The sequence below is a fragment of the Embiotoca jacksoni genome, unplaced genomic scaffold (genome assembly GCF_022577435.1).
Source record: "Embiotoca jacksoni isolate LCO1_2020_lvr unplaced genomic scaffold, fEmbJac1.0.p SCAF_24, whole genome shotgun sequence".
Taxonomy (NCBI): domain Eukaryota; kingdom Metazoa; phylum Chordata; class Actinopteri; family Embiotocidae; genus Embiotoca; species Embiotoca jacksoni.
Genome location: NW_027185375.1, coordinates 1,518,309 through 1,541,475, shown reverse-complemented (window position 1 = coordinate 1,541,475; position 23,167 = coordinate 1,518,309). Strand labels below are relative to the sequence as shown.

The following is a 23,167-nucleotide window of genomic DNA, read 5'->3' as shown; positions in this document are numbered from 1 at the left end:
CATTAAGCCTAACGCCTCGGTCTTTTTACGTGCATTAAAACCAACAACGTATAACATGCTAATGAGCCTTTGGACAGAGCCAGGCTAGCTGGGGGAAAAAAAAAAAAAAAAAAAAAAAAAACTGGATGTCAGCAGAACATTTGTCTGTCTGCTTTCCTGGATGAGCACCATAAGTCTGGTGTTGACCTTCGCCCCCCTGCACTAATGAAAAGTTATGACGTCGCGGCTCCGAGACTTACTTGCTCGCTTTGGTTCTCCCTCACTCTCCTTAACTCTTGTGTTTGTGACTCTCCTCTCATCTGAGCACCTCTCATTCAATTTAATGTTTTTCTTTTGATAATTAAAAAGAAAATGTGGAGAGAGAAGATTTTCCGAGTTCAAGCAAAAGAAAATATGAAATTGCTGTTTTTTTCTTAGTCCAATCAATATTTTTTGTAATGAAGCAGTCAACAACCGACGTTCTGTGGAGGTTATGTAAACGCACCAATCGCCCAATTAAACTGCATGCTATTAACTTTACATGCAGCGAGACCTACAAGCCTCTGAGCCCCCCGTATGGTAAAAGAAAATAATCGAAAAACATTCCTTTTGTGTACGATTTTAGTGTTTTGAAACTACATTACTTACTCAAACTCCTTTTTTGTACCCGCCCTCTGTGAAGCTTTGCGCTCTGAAGGCTGGGAGTTTTATTTAAGCTTGACTCGGCATGAGTCCTGCCTTTCAAAATCTGTAATTACTGCTCGGTGTCAGAGTTTGGGTTTCGCATATTGACTATCCCATTATTTTGTCCTTCAAGTAACATTTTATTCGGGTGGTTTCTGATTCCATCAATCAAGTGCACGGAAGTGAATGTTCGTGTTTGTCACGGAGTTGAATCTGTGTTTTTAATTTCAGGGTTTTACATTTCTTAAATTGCAAATTCTCAGTGTCAGTGTTAGCTTTCAAAATTGGTTGTTATTTTTTTTATTTTTGCTTCTCCTCCACCTCCTCCTGCTTCTTTCTATTGAACTACCTTCCTGTGTCAAACTCCAGCCGACAAACTTCACCCGGGCCTGTTCCTGAAATGGCGCTCCATCTGTGCAGTCCATTAGATGGAAATGACCTCTGTGTGACTGTCAAACACGATCCATATCACAACCCGACTCTTGTCACACTCTTTTTTTTTTTTTTTTCATGTTCAACCTGCATCAAATCGTGTCGCTGTTACACATCAGGGACGTTTCAGTACACTGTTCTGAAGGCTTTTAATGGGAGTCGAACATCTTCTGTCGGTCGCGACTTCTCGTCTCGTTTCTTCTTCTGTAGATTTAAAGAACGATGTACATAAGTTTACTACCTTGTTTTCTGTAATATTAGAGACACGTTTGATCAAAGGACAAACTCCCCATCAGGATTTATCAGATTTAGTTAAAGGTGTGAGTGATGTCATTATTTCATCATCATTTGCGGAAAATTTCCCGCACGTTTACTGTTATTATTTATATATTCACCAGAAGCAGAAGTTGTAAATCTTAAGATTTCAGCCCCGGTTGATAATTGTTAATACAAAATATGTAATCCTACACTTGTCTTGGATTCCATATTTGTTAAGTATTGGCTTAAGTAATATTATTAGAAATTGAACAACTGAACACAATTTACATTGTAGGTATGTGCAGTTATATACCCAACCAGTAGCTCGCGAGCTACCGGGGAAGTATGTGTGTGTGTTGAGTATCAATTTGTTATTGTTCAAATAAAAGAAGCTTATGCAGCTGCTTTGGGAGTATATATATATATATATTAAAGGGTTTGCACTTACAAAGCTGTTTTATCACCTTTAGGGCCCTCGAAGTGCTTTACGCTGTTTTCCATTCACACACCGATGGCAGAAAATGCTCGCCTGCCGTCGGGAGCAACTTGTGGTTCAGTTTCTTTCCCAAGGAGCTTTCGGCATATGGACAGAAGGGAACCGGAGACCAAACCGCCTCCCTTATGATTAGCGGGTAACCAGCTCTACCATCTGAGGCACAGCTGCCTCTGACATACCACTCATCAGACAGCGTAGGAGGAATAAAATGGCCAGTAATTCAACAAATAACTAATATGTTCTTGGGCTTTTTTTTTTTTCTGAGAATATTCATATTTTACAAGAGTAGCAAACTTGCTATTAGATTAAAAAAAAAAAATTAAAAAAGAAATTGTTCTTTCTAAGAAAACTGAAGAAATTCTTAAGAAATTACATAACCATACGACGTGTTCGTTCGGCGCCGCCGTGCTTGTGCCGGACGATCGAACCGAAGGTTCCGTTGTGTTGTTGGTTGTTGCTGCCGCGTGGGCGTGCGCGTAGGCGTCCGTGTGGTTTCAGGTTTACAGTCGCTGCTTTTTTTAAATTTTTTTTTCTTTCTTTCTTTTTATTTCTTTTTACCCGAGTTTTGATCCGAAATGTTTCACGAGGAGAGCGCCAAAAGCCAAAGCCTCTCTGTCGCCGTTGCCTCTGATCTTTCCCCTCCCCTCCGTCTCCTCGGCGGGCGGGCGGATGCCGCCGGTACCCTCGCTCGGGAGGTGCGGGGTGACAGGTGACAGAGGGATTGATACGGCGGGAGAGAGAGAGAGAGAGAGAGAGCGAAAAAAGAACAGAGAGGTAGCGTCGGTAACCGCCGGTAACGGGGGGAAGAGGAGGGGGGGGAATAAAGGTCAAGCACATCAACCGGGAGGTCGAGGAGAAGTAAGTGCCCAGATTTACCGATGGTGGAACGACACTGTTTCCCCTCTCTCTCTCTCTCTCTCTCTCTCTCGCTCCCGCCTCTTTCTTTTTGCATTGCTTTGAAAAGACGCAGGCGTTCCTCCTCAGAACACCTGCAGTACTCAAAGCCCTCCATAATTCTCCCTAAAAGCGGCTTCAAAGTTGATGCGGCAAGTAACTCTCTTGTTTTTGGTTTGCTTTTTTGTTTTTTTGTTTTTTGGGGTGAAATTTCTCACCGCGTTGTTGCCTTTTCTTTAAAGCCTCTACCCGAAGAGGAAACGCTGCACCGGCGCTGGGGCCCGTTCCTTCAACTTCTACTCCTTTTTGAATTCTTGCTGTTTGTTGGCTTCTCTCCGGGGAGAAAATATCTGCACTTCAAATGTGGCCTTTTTCTTTTTGCTTTTCGTGCAGGCGCTTTCTTTGGAGCTAGCCAAACAGACAAAGGAGAAAAAAAAACCCACAGAGTGTGTTTTTCTTTTATGATGCCTGATTATTTAGGATGCTTCGACTCTCAGGGGATGACCCCCCCCCCCCCCCCCCCCCACCCCTTTTCCCGTGCAAGATGCTCACCTGACAGACACAGGAAGTCAAAGGCTTTGAAGGCTTTTTCTTGGGCTACCCGGGCTGTTCACGATGTGGGGGGTTCATCAGTGGAGATGTGCACAACATAAAAAAAAATAAGCGGTGAAGATAATAAAACTCAAAACGCCGCAAACGTCCTCAACGTTGAATTCTTAAAAATGTAATCAGTCCTTCCAGAGTTTTTTTTTTTGGTGATTGTCGCAATCAAAAATGTTTGATTTTACGTCAAATTGTCTTAAAAAGTTTCAATGTAATTTATGGAGTTTTTTTGCGGTAAAATCGAGAATTTTTTTTTAATAAAACTGGAAAGTGAGTGAAAAATAATTGATGTTTTCTCCGGTGCACGGAGTCTGATTTGTTTTGGTGATGATTGTAAATGAGGAGTTATTTTTTCTTAATATAGTGAATTTTGTTAGGAAAGAATACTTTATGCCGTAAATCATTTTTAGCAGAGCAAGCTCCTTCCAATACTGCAGAGATCGATTGAACTTGGAGGGATTGCGTAATCTACCACAGCACATTATAAGCGCAATCACAAAAACAAAAAGTAATTTCGGGACACCCAAGTTGTAAATAAAAAGAACAATAAATTTAAAAAAAAATGTAAATTCATGTGCTGCTCAGGAGTTCCTATCTGCTGCTGATGTTATCCTGCAAAGCAAAAGAAGCACTTGAGCAACGGAAAATGAGAATCAAACCATCTGCTACGCAAGTATGCTGTTGTTTGGCGAAGAAATTGACGTTTAATCATTTACCAACATTTACAGCTGCACAAAAGAGCTTTTATCGTCTGCTCGTTGTAGTTCATTCTCATAAGAAGGAAATGCTCCCGGCACGTCTCCCTGCCACTGTTTTATCTGGCGGGGCAGAAACGGCTTAAACAAACATACCCGCAGGAGCGATTCTCTCTCCCCGCGGTGACGTCCGCGCCTTAACCGGGCTTCGGCGGCGACGTCCTTTACAAGTCTCCAGACGTGTCTGCGGGACTCTCGCTAGGAAGGGCGGAATACGTTGAACAGTCACAACGCCAATTGTGAGTCTGCAGATGACGTGATTGGTCGGCTCGGCGGGCTGCATCTAATCTCTGGTCGGAAGCTCGCGAACTGCTCGTTTTCATGCAGGTTCGAGGTTTAAAGCCGGATGGTTCAAAGGAAAGAGATGATTATTGTTTGCGGAACAAATGACTGTCCTGTGGAGTCGAGTGATTGGTTCATCTTGGTTCTGGGTGACTCGTAGATTTTGTGTGTTTTTCTTCTGCTCTTTCTAGCTCTACTTTCCTCTCAGTCTCTTTTCTTTTATATCCTCTCGAGCTTACGGTCAATTCAGGGTTTCCACGTCCATGTGCACTGAGTTATACACACATTTAGTTACTCGTCAGTCCGTTATCGTCACATGAGCCGGACTTCGGCTCTGTTCAGACTGGGTTCGAACAGACACTCAAAAGTTTGGAAAGGTGACGAAATTTACCGTCAGCCCGAAATGGCCTTAACCTCTCTCCTCCTTTACTCCGTTTAACCCCGCCAACCATCCTCCTCCTCTCCCTTCTCCCTCCCTCCCTCCCCCCTCTCTCTCTCTCTCTGATATATTGCTACTTTATCAGGCCAGTTTAATGCTTTGCCAGCAGTGCTGTTTAGTTTCCTGTGAACTATGCTGATACTCTCTCTGAGAGGAGGAGATAAGAGGCGTCCTGTCTTTTACACATCGAGCGGGGCACGCTCGATAAACACAAACACACAAACATTCCTGCATGTGCATCTTCACGCATATAATTCTTCCTAATTTAAAGTTGTTTACATTGTTTTACTAGGTACAGGTTCGCTGGTTTTTAAACCAGACCTCATTGTCGTGCCGTCAGCCGTCATTTGCAGTCAAGCATAAAGGCAGCTTCCTTAATGGAGTGAGACGCAAGAAACCACACAACTCTGCAGTTTTATTGACTTCATGCTGTCCTCATTATTTCTAGTGCAGACGTATCCAAGACAAATAATCAATCAATCGTGATAGAAAGTGTTTTTTTTTCAGCCTCCTTTGTGCTGCAAACTTCCTGTTTCTAAAAAGGGGATTAATCCTGTTTTTTTTTTTTAAGGCTTACATTGGAGCCCCTGTTAGACTATAGAGCCCAGTGAGACGCTGAGGCGGGATGATATGGCTCCTTAAAAGTAAAGTTATGAAGGACTGGAAATGATGGGCAAAAAGCAGCTCGATATGGTCTGAGTGAGAAAGCAGTGAACCAATGTAATTATGTTACTGCATACCAAACAGCATCAGTCCCGTGACGAAAACTCTAAACTCTCAAGGTATATAAACTGAGCTGCGTTGGAATTTAAGCAAAATGGCATTTAATTTCCCAACTTAACCAAAAACTGAAGTGTTAATAAAATATTTGAGTAAATATGCAGTTTGGTTTCAATTCTGAGACTTGGAGGAAAAGATCAATACCACGTTCATGTGTGTTTGAACGTAGTTAGAGTCAGGAGGCTATTAGCCGAGCTTAGCTGTGGTTAGCAGAAAGAATGGAGGTGGGAGGGTGAACGGCTAACCAGAATCTGAAAATACCAACAGAATAACACCTTCAAACACTTCTAAAGCTAATTAACATTCATTTAAACACTAAATCGTTTTTTTCTTGCAAAGGTTTTTTCTTTTTTATTTGAACCTCTTTGACTCTCTAGAAGAAAATACAATTTTGAATGACAGATTAATAATAAATAACATTTTATCAAGTTTGATTTCTTTAAGAGAAAATGTGTCTCCTGCGAGCTTCATTTGTGGTCAAGACTACCAAAGACCTGTGAGAAATACAACGAAGAGGGATGTTGTCGTGCGACCGTCTGTTCTGTTGACACAATGGCAGATGGCGAAGCAACACTGTCGTTTAAGCTTTTCAATTTTAACACACAGAGAGTCTCCAATCTGTTTTTTCAGACATGGTTATTGATTAAACAAAAAATACTTTGGGAACGTAAAGGACGACTCAAACTGCAGACGGACACAATACGAGGGGCGAACAAACACTTCCTAGACTGTGAACAGAGCGTAGAAGCTAACCTTCATGAATGAGTGTTTTTACACACGATTTTTTTTTTTTGGAACACTGGTACCTGCGCGTTTGCGACTTCGCCACGGACCTGAATCTTGCCAGCGTCAAATTTCGTACCAAAGTTTTGTGGAGCAGAGAGAAGTCACAAATCCCGCGAGAAAGCGTGGTGTGGATCGGTGATGCCTTTGTCGCGGGCGAGAAACTTGAGCAGCCGAGTTGTCGTGCCGGAGAACCAAAGTGCCATCGCACCACACCTCAGCTGCTTTTCCAGCCAACGTTTTCCCCCTCAGACGCTTCAGAAGGTCCCAGCAGAACACAAGCGGATCAGAAATCACAAGAATACTTCCATAACCGTGCTACAGCTCGTTTTGTAAGAGGCTCATAGCGGTATATATTATTTTGTCATTCAGCAGTGAGAGCTTGTTACAAATAACACGCGTAGGAATTGATCTGCCCACACGCACATTAATAATCTGAATGAATGTTTGCACACAATCGCACCTAGACAGTTCATTTGTATGCACAGTAATTTCAAACAAACGAATACATTCACACGGATGAAACAATACAAAAGCGAGCATGCCCACGCAGTGAGGAAAAATGCAAAGCAGGGCTTCCATTGCAACGAGTAAAATATGTACACACACACACACACACACACACACACACACTCAGAGTGCCTCGATTTTGTCGTAGACTCGCCACCCACTAAACTATCTCAGCTGGTCTGTCTGGAGATGTGCTGGCTTTTTATCTCAAGTACACGCACACGAACACGCAAAAAGAAAAACAACATGGAGGCAAGCACACAGACACCCATTCACTTCTCATTCTTAAACATGCCCACACGCCCACGCATCCTAAAACATGGCTCGTTGGTTTTCACAGTCTTTCGCTCTCCATCTTTCTCTCACAGGTAAAGACATATGAGCTCTACACACACACACACACACACACACACACACACACACTTCGGCTCTTCCACCTATCCTTGAAGATGTTTATGAGGCGCTAAATCACAAAGTTGCCTGAGTGGACAGCCAGTACTTCAGCACACACACACACATACAGCGATGTGAGGGTAGAAACGCGCAAAGCTTCTGTTTCGTATTATCCCCTTCGGTTTATTTTAAATGACTGTAGTGTTTAACGGCGTCAGTTGCGGTCTCACCTGAACCTTCGTCAGCGGTGCAGACGATGCCACAAATTCATCTGGTTAAAGGAGCAGTCGCTGTGAGACGAGGGCAACAAAGAAATGAAGGAAAGAGGCTGAAGTAAGAAATACGTAAAAGGTTAAAGGGAAGATTTAAAGAAGGAAAGAAGTCATCGAGTTGGGATGAAGGGAGTAAATGGATGGCAGGTTGGGAAGGTCAATCAAAGCATATAGGCACAGAGGAAATTGGATACCAAGGAGGGAAGATAGATATTTAATACGAGAAAGTTTGATTTTGCGTAAATGATGATTGACTGGGTGAAACAGGAAGTTAAAATGACCTAATCTCCTTTTTCATTGGTTCTTTCCACAGTTCAACCGGATCATCAACTCTGATCTGACAGAAGAAAAGCCACTTGGATAAAAACCTTCATTCCACCGCAGCAAGACTTACAGCCGAATGCGGATTCTGAAACTGATTGATACCCGTCGGTACCACCTTGCATCGATCGGGCACCAGCCATGAATATGAGTAATCCATTTTCCAGCTCCACATTAGAAACTCTTAAAGACTCCTTTCCGTCGGGGGGTAGACGTGGCTGAACACCAGGAAGCAGCTCGGAACACTGTTGGCCTACCGCCTACCTTGAGGACTCTTCGCCGATGAACTGTTGGCAGGAAATGGGAGATTTAAACCTCAGTGAACAATCTGGGTGTTTGCAGCTAGCGAGGCTTTATTATAGGACAATATAAACTCAACAACACTTGTAGCCAGTTCCTCCCCATCCCATCTTCCCACTTCCCTGTCATTCCCCATCCCCTGAGTTTCTCCTTCCCTGTTTCCTTGCCTTGCCCCAGATTGACCTTTTTTCATTTTTCTGGATTCCTGAATCAATCTTCTCTCCAGAGAAGTCTCCCTCAATGCTGAGTGCATCTGTTTTGCCACCTTCTTCATCCGTTTGCTGGTGAAGAGGGTGAATTCAAACCAGAGGAGTCCGTTCTCTTTCAACCTCCAGCACGGTAACCATCTCTCTGTGGAATGAGTGGCCCAGCAAGGGCTCTTCTCGGAGGGTTTGGCACCACCACCTCCTCCATCGAGGTCGGGGGTCGGATGGCTTGGCCAAGCAACATCCCCCTGGATCTCAACCAAACCCTGCCATGGATGGGACTTGGAGGCAGCAACGGAGGCGGAGGAGCGGCAGCAGCCATGAGTTTAGGTCTGGAGAACTCCACGACCCCGGAGTCCGTCACCAGGGCGGTGATGAAAGAAAAGAACTGGCCCGCGCTCCTCATACTCGTCATCATCGCGCTGACGATTGGCGGAAACATCCTGGTGATCCTGGCGGTGTCGCTGGAGAAGAAGCTCCAAAACGCCACCAACTTCTTCCTGAGGTCGCTGGCTGTGGCGGACATGCTCGTAGGCATCCTGGTCATGCCGATCTCCCTCATCAACATCCTTTACGGTGAGTCATGAACACACAGAAAACTGCTCGGTGAGATACAAAGTGAATGAAGCAACATACACCAAATTAAAAGTAAATACCAGGACACGTAACTTTTGGATTTTTACTGCTCAGTCACTCATGTATACATACCAGAACGCCAAGGAAATGTATGAGTACTTGCTACCAGTCTGTTTTAAGTGTAATACTTTCATGAATAAGCAAATTAGACATCTGACAAATTGAAAAATCAATTGCTTCAATTTACTTTTTATCTAGAAAATACTGCAGGCTGAAAGAAGACACACTTCATTTGGGTTAAATTAGTTCCAGGATTTCCTTCATGGTGTTCCAATCCATCCAGTATATAATGAGATGCTAAGTCAGCACATCACCAAAGTCATTAGGATCCACTCCTTGGTCACCATGAATTTTTGTCCTAAATTTCATGTTCATACATTTAGTAGTTGTTGAGAAATTCCACAGAAAAAACTAAAATTGTCAGTCTCACAATGGCGCGAGAGGACAAGTTGGTCTGTACGCTTTATCTTCTGATGAGCCTGAACATCTGTGAACAAAAAAATGGAAATCAATGCATTAGCCGTTAAGATATTTTAGTCTGGGCCAAAGTTGATTGACACACTCACAATGTCATCCTTAAAGTAATAATCTTGAACATTTTCATTGACATAAATATCTTTTAACAAATGCAACAGGTGTTCATCTATTGGCAACTTACTGACGCCACAAAGGCGCCACCGTTTTCATCTCCAGGGATTTAAGTCCCAGCTGCAATTACCGCTCATCACCGCAGGTGCTGCCAAAGAGAACGAAGTGGAGCTCTTTCAGACTGCAACATTAAAGCCAGCATGGCTAAGATTTTCAATATTTCTAAAAGTGTGTTTGTTTCTTGCGGGTATTTAAAAAAAAAAAAAAAAATAGGGACATAGTTTCAATAGCACTCGAGGTAAATGAGAAAATGTGTGTTTATATTCAAACATCAGAATAATTTCCACCTGCACTCCGTCTACAAGTTACTACATGTTATCACCTGGCATTTCACGCATGAAGAGAGATATATTGTATTCAAATGCACCACGTACATGTACATTACCGGCACAGACTGCCTGGTGTGATAAGAAAACAGGTGTCCTGACCGCCGTAAAATGCTTGTAATTATTAATTTCTTCACATTTCTTCACGTCATGACTCACACATGACTATAAATCTCATGCAATATTTAACCAATCTCCTCTGCAGATTTCCACCGCCGATCTCGAGCAACCACCCACTCACTAGCTGTTGCTAGCCCACGGTGACACGCGCCCTGTCATTACTTCAAAACATTTTTCAGTGCAATTATTTAAATGATTATTGCCTCTCTCCGAGACGCTACGCACCGCTGTTTTGCGAGCGATTCGAGAGCAGGAGGATGCCAGCTTGATAACTGCAATACCATACCAGCTATCGACTGCTGTTCGTGCTTACGCTCTCCGTGCCGGGACTCTGCATGAACGGCCACATTAGCGTAATAGGATGAGGATGGGTGAGCTGTTATATGGAATGCTGTGTATTGAATCACTCCCTCCCCACGTTGATGAAAAACACTCAAATTAAAAACTCGTCTGTCGTCTTTCTAACATTTCTGCCGGGTCTCTACGTCGACACCTCGAAGCAGAAATGCATTTCTGACTTGCGTACCTGTAAATGTCACTGAGCTGATAGTTGGTGCGAAAAACTTTTTCAGAGCTGCAGATAAACAGACGTTGACCTTTGCGGTTTTCGGCGACAGTCATCTTTGTCAGTGCTGACTTCCAAGAACTCTCAGCGCTTTCTGATGAATATATCTGCGGTATTTTGCCCGATGCCGTAACTGCAGTCATTTGGAGGCCTATTTGAAAAGCGTTGTGATTAATCTGTTCAGCAATTTGAGAGAAGCCGGGACGTTTGAACTTTTCCCCGATGTCATGGGATGTTACACGCCACAGTCTTCTGGGGAAGGTCAAATCAGGTATAATATCTTTTTACACAGTCTAAGAGACTAAGTCCTTCCAACATCGGTCTAATAATAAAGATATGAGGTGTCTTGTCGTTGCACGGCAGCCCTAGACATGGTCTTCCTGTTTTATAAATCATTAATTGATCTGAAATGTTCACAGGGCAGAAATTGTGGTTTCGGAGGTTTGCTGTCAAGTCAGGGTCACGTAGCAGGTTATCATTTTTGTGAGGTAATCCCCTGTGACGTATCCCCCTCCTTTGTGAGGCCATCTGTACACACATCTGATACGTCATCAGCTGGTAAAGGTGTTATTGGGAAAAACATTGCTTATTTTACACATCTTTAAAGCACAAAGCAACATCAGCATTCACTTGTCGTCGTGCTTTTAGCCACTAATGTTGTTTATTTTGTTTTTCACCAATTCCCAGTTGGTTCTTTCGCTGCTATTCACACCTTCGTCTGCATGCTGGTGTTGGGCAGGTTGTGTACAGTAGTTTATCAGAGCTGTCAAAAGTGGCTGTGGAGCTGAAGGGGGCTGTGGGGGGAGGGGGGGCTGCAGAGCCTGGAGAGAAATCTGTGCGGGTTCGTAGTATGAAGCACCTGAAAAATTGAAATGTTGAGTATTTTTCTTTTGCATTCATGACTAAATATGCAACATACATGGTCAACATTTGAAGACAAAAAAACAAAAGACTTCTCTTCATCTTATTTCTGTTTAATTATTGAGAGTTTAACTCGTGCAGATCCCAGCTGTTTTGCGTCAACGGCACTGCGCGCATGTGGTTTCAGCAGATTCGCCGACAGCTGCCATCAGATTTCAGTTGAAAGGTTGCTCATTTCTGATGGATGTTCGTGGTATCACCTTCCAAGTGCGAAGCGCACGGCAAAATATGGAGACACCGAAATCGTTCATGTGATGCAACTCAAACTGTTCCACCTTTTGGCCGAAAGCGATGCTCCTCTTCGGCCACGTCACGGGAGACGAAGAAGCCGATTGACAAAAATACGTTCGCAGACTTTGAGTCCAAGTCGCAAGGTTGTCGTCTACAGTTTTGGGTCGTATCTCAGATCTGCTGTGACAAGTGTATAAAAGATAAAGGTGTGAAATGTAGTTTCGGCCAACATCCCATCTGTGGTTGATTTGATCCAATACTTGTCTGAATTCCTTGCGACTACGCAGCAGCGACGTGTGAGAGCATCGCGAACAAAACACATGTCGGTCTAGTGCGCTGACAGCCAGATTATGAATCCTCTGATGTTATCATGACAGGTCGACAAGTGTGGAAGACGGATGTTTGGACTCTGCTGATGATTTGCTAAATGTTGGCTGGATTTGATTTTGATTTTTGTGTGTCTCACAGACAAGTGCTAAAACTCCTGAGTTATCAGCTGATGCGATTTTTGAGAAACTGTGACAGCAGAGGCAGACAGATTAAGAGGTCAACAGTGATGCTATTTTGACAGTCCAAAATGTATTCATTTAGAGTTTGAGAAGTTAGTACACGTTATAATATTTACCCTAATTGCTGTCTATAAAGATATTTACTTAACCTTTTCTTTTTAAGCTCATCAACACTTGAATTTAGCTGCTACAAAATGTGGTTGAGATATTGCCAGATTCTAGTCAATCTCCTCTACACAATTATAAAAAGACATCTCTTCTGACAATATTTTATGGTGAGATACATGTAAAAACATAACAATTTTATAACACAACGTTTTTCTTTCTTGATATAAAGGCTAATATAAAAAAAATATCTCACTATTATCAAATGAAATGATGAAAGATTTGGTTTGCCTCGACTGTTCAGAAAAACAAAACAAAAACAAGATATAGCATTAATGGCTATGAGTTTAAAAGCGATGGTAGTGGAATTACCCTGAAAGTAGCCTGCGGGGTTAAACGAGAGCGCCACTTCTTCAGCATCGCCCGACCTTACGAGACTCCGAACAGACGGTTTAAAACACACACGTGCACACATTTTTTTCTTCCCCCTTCTACATTACCTACAACCCACCGTGACTTAACTTGTTTTTGCCTCTTGGGTGTTTTTTTCTTAGTTTCACTATAGCCTTCAGCCTTTTAGTCTTAAGCAGATCAAGCAGCTTTCTAACTGGAGGATTTCGAAATCACAGGGGATCTAATGAAAGCCAGTCGAGTCAATAGGAAATCTAAAATTGGAGAGTTTTTGGAGTTTGGCCCGTATCGCTGATCAAACGTAAGGCGTTACAGACCCTTTACGTTCCCAAGTGGTTCAGAAGCGCATTAACAAATTGCTGGAATTATGTAAATTGTAACTCGCAAGCCTTAAGAGAAGATGCAGACGGAGATTGAGACGTATTCGCACGTCTCATTTTGTCTGGCAGCTCTTTTGTATCCTCGGCAGCAACTCGGGCAAACTTGCCTTGTTCAAAACTTATCTTTGTAGCTGTCAGCCATCCTGCAGGAATACTAAGCAGGACAGGGAAGGTTGATTGCTGCTTAATGGGCCGCGTGTGGTCAACGGACACACTCGCTCGCTCACTGTCTGCTGTGTCTGCATGTTCGAAGCTGCCGCCGCCGCCGCTGATTGCTCGCTGCGGCAATCAATGTTTCGCACAAACAAACACACACTGAAGGGAGAAAAGAAAAACTGACAGACAGTCGCTCTGCCATTAATGTACGCTTTCACAAGAGAGCGCTAGTCCGTGCAAACACACGTGCACGCACGCACACACACACTTGAACAGAGCCCGGATCTATACCTGCAGAGTTATCCATCAGACTGGTACTTGACTGCATTGATCCCAAATGGCTGGCCGAGCGATAGACCAGACACACACACACACACACACACACACACACACACACACACACACACACACACACACACACAAACAAACACACACACACACACTCAAAGGCACGTCACTGAATGTTCTCACACCATATGAACGGACCATGAATTGGTGCGACTATGGTAATTACGATGATGACAACAATTGTGACGATGACAGTCATGATAAACGATGATGCGGATGCTGATTTAGACAACTTTTTATCTCTGTTTTGTATGCGCACAAACACACACACACACACACACACACACACACACACACACACACACACACACACACACACACAGACAGTCTGCTGACACACACAGCTGTTAGCAAATGTGTTTGTCTGTCTTTGATTGGAATTACCAGTTGATTAAATAGAATTAAAGGAGGCGAGACTTTCAAAACAACTAGCACACACACACACACACACACACACACACGAACACACACAGACGAGCAGTTTTGACTTGCTCATAACACAGATATGTGGTTGCCGCTTGGTGCGGACACAAGAAAATAGGGGAACTCCCATCCATTGCTCTCAGAACTGTGAAATAGTTCCTGCGGTCCAAAAACGCTTCATATTAAAGTCAGGCAACTTCCCTTGTTGTTCCGTTGACAATGAATGAAGCGATGTGAAGATGCCGTATCATGTTTTGAAGTGACAAGCGCTGAAACAACTCATACTGTGGTTCCTCTAAGGAGGACAGTTGGTTTTTATTCCTAAATGTATTACAGTCTTCTGTTGGAGAATGAGTAATGGACTGTTTTATTTCGTGTGACAAGACAAAGTGTCTGTTCCATCTTAATTTTTTCCATTTTACTTCTCGACAGTTATCTGATGTTTTCCATTCATCGAAGGTGTGATCTTACAAATGGGAAGGAATATGGTAACATTTCGAATCGGTGTAACTTAGATTCACTTGGCTGTCCTCCTTCCTCGGCTCTGCGTTCGCACACTGTTGAAACATAGACGTGATAATAAAACACTGATAATGTGTGCAGTGTGGAAATTGCTCATCTTTGCAGGCTCGACATAAACAACAAAACTGAATACATCTCACCTGCTATTTCTCTGCACACATAAAATAAACAAAAGTCTATGAATTTTTTTACGTACGGGATGTTTTGAAAGATGAGAGGATGGAAGAATTTAAGAAAGATGATGAGATCTGATTAAGGCAGGAGGAAATGACACACACACACACAGGAACATGCAGCCAAACAGCATATGACCTCCATGGTCAACTCACTCAAAGTTAGCACTGTCGGCTATTTCTCTGCATGGAGCCCAAACTGGAAACACACACTCGCTGTTAAAACAGACGTGTATAAAAACATACACCCACATTCTTCCCTGAGGCTGGACATGCTCATCTTTGCTTTAATGAGTTGGAAACAGGACCGGCATCAAAAGCAGACAAGGGACTTTAACATGAAGTACACGGAGAGAGAGGTGGTTCGTTTGAAATAGTGTAATAAATGAAACATGGATGCCACTTTTTCCTCAAAGAGAATCTGTAAACACCACCCGGTACCACAGCAAAGCGTGAAATAGACACGCCCCGCCCACCACTGCGAAACGTGAGATAGCTACGCGTTGGGCTGCCAAGGCGTGAAAGTTACACGTTTTGTCAGCGTGAAACGTACAGCGTGGCTGTCTCACGTTTTGCCGTGATACTGGGTTGGAGAACGGCATAATCTCAGTTTCCTTTTACTCTATTTAATCAAATAATGTACACTACATTTCACCTCTATTTTGATGTATGTTAATTCTAAAGGTATAAAAAGTTAATCATCCTTGTACTACAAGATGTATCTCAATGTTCCTGAAAATATTTCCTCAGTGTGTTCTGGCTGATTTTCCATTCAAAGATAAGCGAGTCAGCTGCATTATGGATTACTACCTTTCCTTTGCGATCTAATTTCCTTATGAATTACATTCATTTTGGACAAATCTCCAACAGATGAGGGACGTTCTGTGGCTCAGATGGGAGAGCGGGTTGCTCAGGTGGCTCATTACTGTGTGAATGTATGTGATTGGGTGAATGGGAAACGGTGTAAAAGCGCTTTGAGACCGCTAAGGTGATGAAGCACTATACAAGTGCAGACCATTTACATCCAAATGCAACATGCGGTGACAATGAAGGAAGCAGTGTGGAGAAAGTGAAACTACAGCTACGTTTGGGAATCGCATACCTTTTCTTTTTACTTTCACTTTACACTTTTACTTTACTTTCTACTGTCACGTACTGCTGCTACCCTTGCAAAGTATGTACTATTGCACGCACTATACATACAATTGGCACATACTACTTTGCCATAAAAGTGCGCCTTGAACTTTTGCTCACATCCGTCACAATCTGTAGTGCAACATTTTATGGAAAGAGGATGCAATTTGGAATGAATGCTATTCTACACTTCTTTTTAACGACTCTTCTTCCTGCTTTTGCAAATTGCAACTGGGTGCAGCGTTAGCACCACCAGCTCTCTTGGTATCTTCCCACTGCGCAGAGGATTGTGGGTCAGAACAGCCACAGCAGCATGCTGGCCTTAGGACATCCTGGTACTTTTGGTATGCTACATTTCACATACTATGTATTGGGACATACTAAATATTTTTTTCTGGCATACTACCTGGTCTGGTATTATGGATATTGCAACACAAAGTGTGTAGTGCATCTAAGCATCGAGCAGAAGACCAAAGTGGCGTCCCATCACAGACCTGCAATGACTGTTCATCTTTTACAAATCTAACCAACTCTTTTAGTTGATGAACCTGCACTTTATCAACTGTAAATAAAACTGTAAATGTAATTAAAAAAAAAAAAGCAAGATGATCCCATTTTGCCGTTTCATTGTAAGGTGTTTTAGAAACAGCATGCAGGCTGAATTTGAGTCTCTCAGTGTATTCACCAGAAAATGTAACGCACCCGCGAGCCAGCTGAGTAACATCTTGTGTGTGTGTGTGTGTGTGTGTGTGTGTGTGTGTGTGTGTGTGTGTGTGTGTGTGTGTGTGTGTGTGTGTGTGTGTGCGCGTGTGTGTGCGTGCGTGTGCGCGAGTGTGTGTCACGCAGTGCCCTCAATAAGTGTTTGACCTCTGAAAAGTTACGCAAGCTGCCTCCCGCTCGGCGCACACTCAAACAAGCGCATGATTCAGTCCACATGCATCACGTACATGCTGCTTGTCCTACGAATCAGAGATGAAATTAAGCAAAGAGTAAGTGTGTGTGTGTGTGTGTGTGTGTGTGTGTGTGTGTGTGTGTGTGTGTGTGTGTGCGCGCGCGTTCGTGTGTGTGTGTGCGTGCGTGTGTGGCTGCAGGTCTTGTCCTCTGAAGAAAAGACTGCTCATATAAACAGCTGCAGGCGGAGGGAGACACAGCGAGACGGACGTTGCCGTGTATTTTCTCTTTAAAAAGCTGACACAGCTGGAAATACAACAGAAGCACAATCGGTGATGTTGCATTTCACTTTGGGGTTTATCGCGCACCTTTAATGGAAGTAGATCTCTTAGTAACAAAGGAAAATATTTGTCTTTCCCTCTTTGATACAATACAGTCGTCTGTAGTTTGGAAACACTGACGTGAATTTCAGAGTATTTAGAGAAGAAATATTCGTTTCCGAGCGATTAAAAAAAAAAAAAAAAAAAAGACAAATTTAACAAGCTTGATTGAAGCTCTGACAGTAAGTATGAGTAAATATAACAAACGTACAAACTCTGAGCATTTTCGTCAGATTTGGGGACATTTTTAGTTGTTGCATTTCTTTAACAGACACATGCTTAAACTATAGACTGTATATAAAAGTGGATGTGAAAAATGAGTGCAATACCACAAAGTGCCACCAGAGGTTGGCTCCAAAATGCCTCCATAGACTCCCATTCAACTTGTCTTAAAATGTATCCGCAAGTTATTTTCGGTGTTGTTCGCAAAAGTCACTGCTTCTTATTTGTTTTCTGGCGGTCCATCTGAAAATAATACGAGTGCCGGGACATCATTTTAGCTTGCTTCGCAGCCAGCACAGTTTAATTAACAGTTTAAGCAAACCTGTCGACTTAATTCTCTCTCAGTAGGTCTCTGCCAAAAGGCTCCCTCTTATATTATATATTTTTGTTATCTACTTCAGCTGCAGTGTTGTCATCCCAGATGGCACACTGGCCTAGTGTTCGGATAGCAGAGAGTGGCTCGATTCTCTATGACTCAAAGTGTTCGCCCTGCAGAGCAGTGAGGCAAGACACTGACTCGTTTCCCAGCTCTGTATCACGCTGGGACCAGCTCTGATCTTTGACCTCCTATGCGAAGGGGGGAGGTGGGGATTTAAAAAAAATCAAAAGAAAAAAAAAAGGAGCCCGCCCTCAGGGATCAACAGAGCATCGCCGGGAAAATGGCTGGTCATTTTTAGCTTCGCGTGCTATACAGTGTATCTGATGGTTCCTGCTGGGAGGTAAATAGCTATTCTACTCACAGCTGACGAAGCGTTATTTTATCCCTTTTGTCTCATCCTTTTCATTACCTTGTCAGCTTTGTCATTTAAAACGCAACAAGACGCATCAAACTTCAAGTCTTTTATTTAAAAAAAAAAAAAGAAGTTGCCCAGCGTTAACCACAAAAACACGCAGAGGCTCAAACACAGCAAAAAAAATATATATATATATTCTTAGTTTTTCAAGAAATGCTTCTCTTATAACAGCGTCTGGCTTCTCATCCCTCCTGGGTTCATTCATATGCAAAGTAATTAACCTCTGTTCTCTGGCTATAGAATTACCCGTTTAAACACATCTAGCTAATTACCCTAATCAACGTAACCACAGTAAACCGTATAAATGATACGATCAAACTCTAGCGCCTTCGTCCGATTCCTCGTGGGAAACTGAATGCATGTAAAGCGCTTCGATGTGCTCTAATTAATTGAAGTTAATTCAGCCTCCCCGCGCTGCGTCTTCAAGCCTCCATAATCGGCCGGCGACATCCACTCAGCCAGACCCTCAGAACACAATAAACAAAAAAAACCAGAAGGTAAATCGTGGTTTTTATCGAACTACCCACACGGCAGAATAATAATGCCGCCCTCTCTCTCTGTCTCTCTCTCTCTCTCTCTTTCTCTTCGTCCCTCGTCCCTCCAGACTACGCCTGGCCCCTCCCCAGCACTCTGTGTCCCATCTGGATCTACCTGGACGTGTTGTTCTCCACCGCCTCCATCATGCACCTGTGTGCCATCTCCCTGGACCGATACGTGGCCATCCGCAACCCCATCGAGCACAGCCGCTTCAACTCCAGAACCAAAGCCATGATGAAGATCGCCGCCGTCTGGACCATCTCCATAGGTCAGAGCGCACGACGTGTTTTGAACATTTTAACGTGTGTGTGTGTGTGTGTGTGTGTGTGTGTGTGTGACTTCTGCCCGCACAGACGAGGTTTTAAGGTTGTTTCAGCCGAGATGCAGATTGGGTCGGGAGTGTGATCCGGTAGGTTACACTGAATGAATGTTGGCCAGGTGTGCATGATCGTGCTGTTTTGTATTCATGCTGTCGATAGGAAGAAGCCCCTTGGTTCTGGAAACACCCCCCGAACCTTTACTTAAAAACGGACTCCTTTCTTGACATTTCTAACAATCTGTGAGCTCAAATGATCAAACAAAAACACAAACAGAATAACAGAAATACAAATATGGTGGTTTATTCGTACGGTTGTTGAGATCTGTGGGTTCTCGCAAAGATGAAGGCTGCGTGAACGGGCCCTTTAATATTGGCGCATCTGCACACACGAAAAGGGAAGAAAGTACCCTCAGAAAGATATTGAATCAGTTGTGCGAACATTTCTGAGGCTGGGTCTGTACTTGTTATGGATTTCCTTTTTTTTTTTTTTTTATTGTACGGTGTTCCTGTTAATTTGTCCACTTTGTAAAGCAGAGCTATTCAACTTCAGTAGCAAGAGGGCCAAATAGGAAAATCACTGGGAGCTTGTGTGCTTTCACATAGTGGCTGCGAAAACCTTTTACAGTGTAACGTCAACAGATATATGGAATAAACTACGATCATCGCTTTAAATTTTTTTATTTTAATGGTATAATTGTAAATAACACCAGACAGCAGCCAGTACACCGGTTAATTACTCGTTTCATCTGGCAAAGTAGATAGGTAGGTAGGTAGGTATTTACTTTATTAATCCCCGAGGGGAATTTTTTTTTAGATAAATGACCCGTCAGTCCATTTGCTTGAGAACTGGCAATTTTCCCATCATTTTTTTTTTTTTTTTTTTTTTTTAACACTTTAGCTTCCAGAGAGACATTTTGGCGCTCGTTGTTCCCCTCGCTAGCATGAGTTTCTCCGTGGCCCGACAGCACAGAGTGTAACGTGAGGCTGAGTGAATGGCAGTGAAGTTCGGTCGGTCGCAGTCCATGTCCTGTCGCCGAGGTACGAAAGATCGTCTTTGAGTCAAGATGCAGCTTCCTAATTGCTTCTATCCTGATATGTCTTCTCAAAGGAGCTCGGAGTTATAAGTCTTAGTTTTATATAGCATATCACATGCGTGCCATGATTTGTAGGCAGCCTCTTGCAGGTCACGGAAAGATTCAAAAGGGCTGCATCCGGCCTGCGGACAGCTCGTAGAAGCGGCTCTCCCTGGAGGCCCTTGCGCAAACACACACACACACACACACACACACACACACACACACACACACAAAGAGAGAGAGAGAGAGCTGGCAGACTGATGGCGCTTATTAAATTGAATGACTTTTCAGGATCCCCTGGCAGTTTCTGCAGAGGTCCTACCAGCACACCTCCCGACCCTGTGAAACAGTGGGAACGCCGTTTGTTGACGCTCAGAGCGTCTGGCAGCACATTGTTGCAGTTGGAAGTGATTTTCATCACCCTCTTTTCAAACCCCCAGAGACAATCACAGCACTCTTTCTATTCCGTTTTTTTTTAAAAAAAGGCAATAAAAATATGCAAATTAATGAATTATCTCTTTAGGAAATTTCAGTGTTAGCAGTAGGAAATATTATACTAATGTCTCTGCACATATAGAGTCCAGTCTGGTATAAAAACTGCCCTGCAGCTCTTCTGAAGCAACGAGCCGCCTCATTCTTCTGATTTCTCTGGAACTTTTCTGGATATATTTTAAGTTTATTACATTTTAGATTTCATTTCTTCTCGAACCTTTCAGGGATTACAAAAAGTACCTGACTGGAAAGCAATAACATAAATATTTTTAAAAGGAAAAAAAAACAAAACGTTTTTTTGACAAGATAATCTCCCCACGAGGTCCAGCTGTTCTGCAGCTTTCATTCAAATCCCATGCAGTTGGAGTTTGGTCGGTTGTCATGGATTTGTAGCTGATCAAATTTCTGTCATTTGAGTTCACTCTTGACCTTGAAAACACTAGTTTACCCATCATAAAGTCCATTTAGCATCTGTTCTGGAGCTTTTGATCATGATTTTCATGCGTCAATGAAAAAAGGTTTCTTCCCCAGAATTTCCCTCTTTTCCAATTTCCCGACCTCCTTGACCACTTGGTCTCTCTTCCCTCCTGTTCTCCCCTTGTTAGAGCGATCTTTTCACCTGTGTTATAGCTTGAAGTCGTCTGTGTGTGTGTGTGTGTGTGTGTGTGTGTGTGTGTGTGTGTGTGTGTGTGTGTGTGTGTGTGTGTGTGTGTGTGTGTGTGCGTGCGTGCGTGTGTGTGTGTGTTCCGGGGGAAAGTAGTGCCTCCTCTCTGAGCTACGTGTTGGGGGTTCAGATGACTTTTTCAAACTTTTCTGTCAGCCCTCCCACCGTCTGTCTGACCTCCGGCTTCTGTTGATGTTGCTTGGTGCCCTTTGAAAGCCGGGGGGGCTTCCATGTCTTTACACACACACAGACACACGCACACACTTTCACACACATAGAGATGGTCTGAGCGTATCATTATATACTGCAGCTCTAAGCAAAGACATGGCATCGCTACTGAAACGCCCTGGGGATCGATTGTTGCTGCATGTAAAGTCACGATGTTCTTCAAGGAGAGGAGCATATGTTGTATTAAATATGTTTCGCCAGGGTCAAATGTTACACAAGAGAACAATCAGGATTATTTATGAAGGATGTAATTAAAAGATTTAATGTTTTAGTCATGTTGACTGAGGGATTATGGTTATATTAATTCATAAAAAGGATTAAATCCATTTAAAAGCGACATTCAACTGGATATCATGAAGATTTTCTCCAAAATTTGCAATTTTCGATTAAAAACAAGAACAACATTTGTTTTTTTTGGGGGGGGGGTCAAATCTTCAGTCACGTCCCAATAATCAAACATTTAACGATTTAAAGATTTGATGGAGTTTGTCATGAGGTGAGCCTTGAAAAATACTGAGGCAGATCAGTGTATCACTTCCATATACCTACTCTGGTTATGCTGTGTTTAGACCAGGGCTGTGTGTGATGTAATTATTATTTTTTTGGACAATGTGTGTAGTCTATGTAGAGAAAATCGGCAAATCACATCGTGCACAAAGAGATTATCTTCAGTCAAAAAGTCCCAAAAACTGTGAAGGGAACTGTGATGTACACAATCTTTGAGACTTTAGGGAATCAAACAGCCACAAAATACGAGAAGGAGAGGCTAAAAAAAAGTCGGTTTTGAACTGTCAGTTTGTGTTTGTTGTGCAGATTCAGTAGTAGCAACTTATCTGTATGCAGAGCCAATGTCAAAGGGCAAGAGGGGATTTTTCTGGTCTGTCTAAAGTAATTATTAAAGCTGAGTCAGCTTTGGTGAAGCATCTGGTATATTGACAGTTGATAGCTGTGAAAAAAATATTATTTTGTGGTGCAGGTCTTTTATTATTTTTGCACCAAGGAAGTCTTGAAAAATGAAATATTTAAATCGTATTTTCGTCGACCTGCAATGTGTATCCTTTTTTTAGTTTAATGACCTTGAGGAACAAACTTTAAGGACATAAAGTAAATCAGAGTTTCACGCTTTTCGTTCCAACTTGGACGTTGACGTAAATTCCCCTCGCAAGTCAGAAACTGGTATTTACAGAAGCTCCGATATTGACGTGAATGCATCATCAAACCAAGTAAGGTTTGAACATGAAGCGTAATCTAGTGAATCCCACAAAGAAATGAAAAAAAGAACAAAGAAAGAGGAGCTCAAAGCTGCAAAACATTAACATACTTTGTGGAAGTTGAGGAAACAAAACTTAGAGAAACAAATGAAAAATGAAAAACTTTCCAACGTTTGATCATCTTTCTTGTTCGTACAAAATGATGCACATTGATTTATCGTATTTGTCCGAGGTGAAGAAGTCATCCACCTCTTACTTACTTTCGTACGGATAAAAAAAAAAGAAGATCTCTGACGGTTTCCTCTGAAGACGCTCCATTTTTCCACCTGTTGATTTGCTGGGAGAGATTTGAGCTGCA

The 23,167-nt window shown here is 42.8% G+C and overlaps 1 protein-coding gene across 1 annotated transcript in view; it reads left to right on the top strand.

Moving 5' to 3' along the window:
* Positions 1–23,167, top strand: part of htr2cl1 (5-hydroxytryptamine (serotonin) receptor 2C, G protein-coupled-like 1) — a 169,196-nt gene that overhangs the window by 132,959 nt on the left and 13,070 nt on the right. Inside the window, exons 5-6 of the mRNA XM_069158979.1 lie at positions 7,874–8,963; positions 18,887–19,087. Coding sequence (XP_069015080.1) covers positions 8,540–8,963; positions 18,887–19,087 — 625 coding nt within the window. The 5' untranslated portion in view covers positions 7,874–8,539. The remainder of the gene's footprint in view (positions 1–7,873; positions 8,964–18,886; positions 19,088–23,167) is intronic.